We start from the raw sequence: 2,289 nt of genomic DNA on the forward strand, positions 1-2,289 counted from the left end.
GGAGTTGGGACATGAAATACATGATGAGCACATAAACATTGTGCCTGCCTAGTTTAAAAGGAATACCTTTTTTTTGGTGGCATCACCTCAATGTTATCTTGGGTGACATTATCTGTTATTAGGAAAGAAAAAATAGAATTATTGCTTAATTGGAATTCACCTTTTCAAATTGGATATTCTTCTGGATAAGAATAGTATATTGAGAATCCGGTTAAATGAAATTGATATGTTATCAGCTTAACATAAAGGTAACGTATATAAGAGAAATGAATAGAGTCATAACTCGAAAATCTGATAAATCGTGATATCAAAACATATATTCAAGGCTGTAAATGCTTAACGGTTACTTAATGATAGTATAATATAGGGAGAAGGGAACCTCGAGGTAAGCAACATTCTCCTCATGACACTCATCCTAAAAGCACTACTAACTTAGGCATTGGAGTACCATTACAGATTGCCCTTCCAGCCTGGTGTTGACGCGGCTTTTATTAAGGTCTCAGAATCTCGTAAGCTCGTAATCAACCAAAGGTACGGACATTTGACGCCGTCTATGGGGACCTTTAAATGCTTAGCACCATAGCTGATCACAAAGTACAATCAACCATTAAGCCTAACACGCCCCCACAAAGAAATGCTTCACAAAGGTAGGCACGAAACTGATCCCAATACCATGGAAGAACATCAAGTTCCTCTAGTTTTGAGTACCATCAGAACCACAATACCAGAGCTTGACACTTCATCAGCTTGGGACTGGCAAATTATGTCCATGCAATGAATGAGATGCGTCACAAGATGCAAGAACTAGAGCATAAACTCGCAGAATGTTCGCAATCTCGATGATCCCAATCTCGGATTCGTACAGCAAGAGGTCGGTGAGACACCTGGAAAAGAAGAACCCCAGAAAGATCCTGAGATCGCCGACGATCCCCTTTGCCACGAAGGAATAGAAGAGAGTCTCCCCGACGTGAGGAAGTACATCGAGATCATGAGAGGCAAGGAAGATCTAATTCCCAGTCTGTCCAGTCTAAAAGGAAGCGAACTCTGCAAAGGAGTTCGAGTCCTAGAAGGTAAATGGATTCTTGGAAACACGTAATTATGGGACAAACTCCATTCGCTTCACATGTTCTTCAGGTCAAGCTGCCCAAACATTTTAACAAGCCGACAGATCTTAAATATGAAGGCAAGTCAGACCCTCAAGAGCACATTGACACCTTTGATGCCCGAATGAGCTTGGAGGGTGTGGGAGATGCTATAAGGTTTAAGGCATTTTCAATTACACTATCTGGACCGGAGATGGGATTTATTACTTTACCTTCTGGTTCTATCTCCTCATTTCACGATATCAAGATAAAGTTTCTTGCTCACTTTACTACAAGGCGAACTCAAGCCAAGCATCCCATTTCACTACTTGATGTAGAGCAGAGAGTTAGGGAAAGCATCCAAGATTACCTGGATCGCTTCAATAAGGTACTTTTGGAGGTTAATACACGAATTCTTGAGGTCGTGTGTCTTTGTCTCATAGCTGGACTGCTTGAAGGAGATTTCAGAAGACATCTCACTTCTAAAGATGTCAAATCTATGAAAGAAATCCATCAAATTACTCTGGAATACATGAGGGACGAGGATGTTTCGAGAGTAGTTTTGACAAAAATAGAAGAACTGAGCCCCCTCGCCTAATAAGGCCGGGAGCTCGGGAAAAAATACTCTGAAGTCGCTAGTTCCACGTGTGGTATATACACCTTTGGTTGCATCATTAGCAGAAGTTTATCAGCAGATTTCCCATAAAGGTATATTGCCAAAAGCAAGGCAAATTCGGCCCAGAGCTTCGTTAAATAAGTCCTGTAATACCCTACCATATATTGCCTTATGCTTAAGTTATAATTCAATTATGGTTTGGCGCTGCAACACAAGGTTAAGATATAAATACATATATATAGAAAGGAATATTACACTAGAAGCCTGTGAAAGAATTTAAAACTCAAGGAAAGACAATTCATCAATCGCTCACATTACGTATATATATAAGTGAGTCAGAAGAAGGGTAGATAATTAAAAACCCGAAGAAAGAATAAGAGTAAAGAGACCTATATAAGTATATATATAAGTATCAACTAGTCTCGACCCGCAAAGATTAGGCCGGCTAGAGTTACAACAGTAAAACAGTTGGATAGACATAACATATCTCTCCAAAATACATCATAAGCCTCTAAAGGCAAGTTCTTAGAACAAGTTCATAATATAAGTTTTTCAAAAATAAGGAGAGAGTCTAAAATTAAAGTAGAATAA

General features: G+C 39.3%; 1 protein-coding gene across 1 annotated transcript; it reads left to right on the forward strand.

Moving 5' to 3' along the window:
• Positions 1 to 1,098: 1,098 nt before the first annotated feature.
• Positions 1,099 to 1,680, forward strand: LOC112730240 (uncharacterized). Its single transcript, XM_025780338.1, has one exon. The coding sequence runs from the start codon at positions 1,099 to 1,101 to the stop codon at positions 1,678 to 1,680; it is 582 nt and encodes a 193-aa protein (XP_025636123.1).
• Positions 1,681 to 2,289: the final 609 nt, after the last annotated feature.

The sequence above is a fragment of the Arachis hypogaea genome, chromosome 12 (assembly GCF_003086295.3).
Source record: "Arachis hypogaea cultivar Tifrunner chromosome 12, arahy.Tifrunner.gnm2.J5K5, whole genome shotgun sequence".
Classification (NCBI taxonomy): Eukaryota; Viridiplantae; Streptophyta; class Magnoliopsida; order Fabales; family Fabaceae; genus Arachis; species Arachis hypogaea.

Bases quoted from the DNA above. Each gene is read 5' to 3' on its own strand.
- LOC112730240 (XM_025780338.1), top strand. From the start codon at position 1,099: ATGGGACAAACTCCATTCGCTTCACATGTTCTTCAGGTCAAGCTGCCC.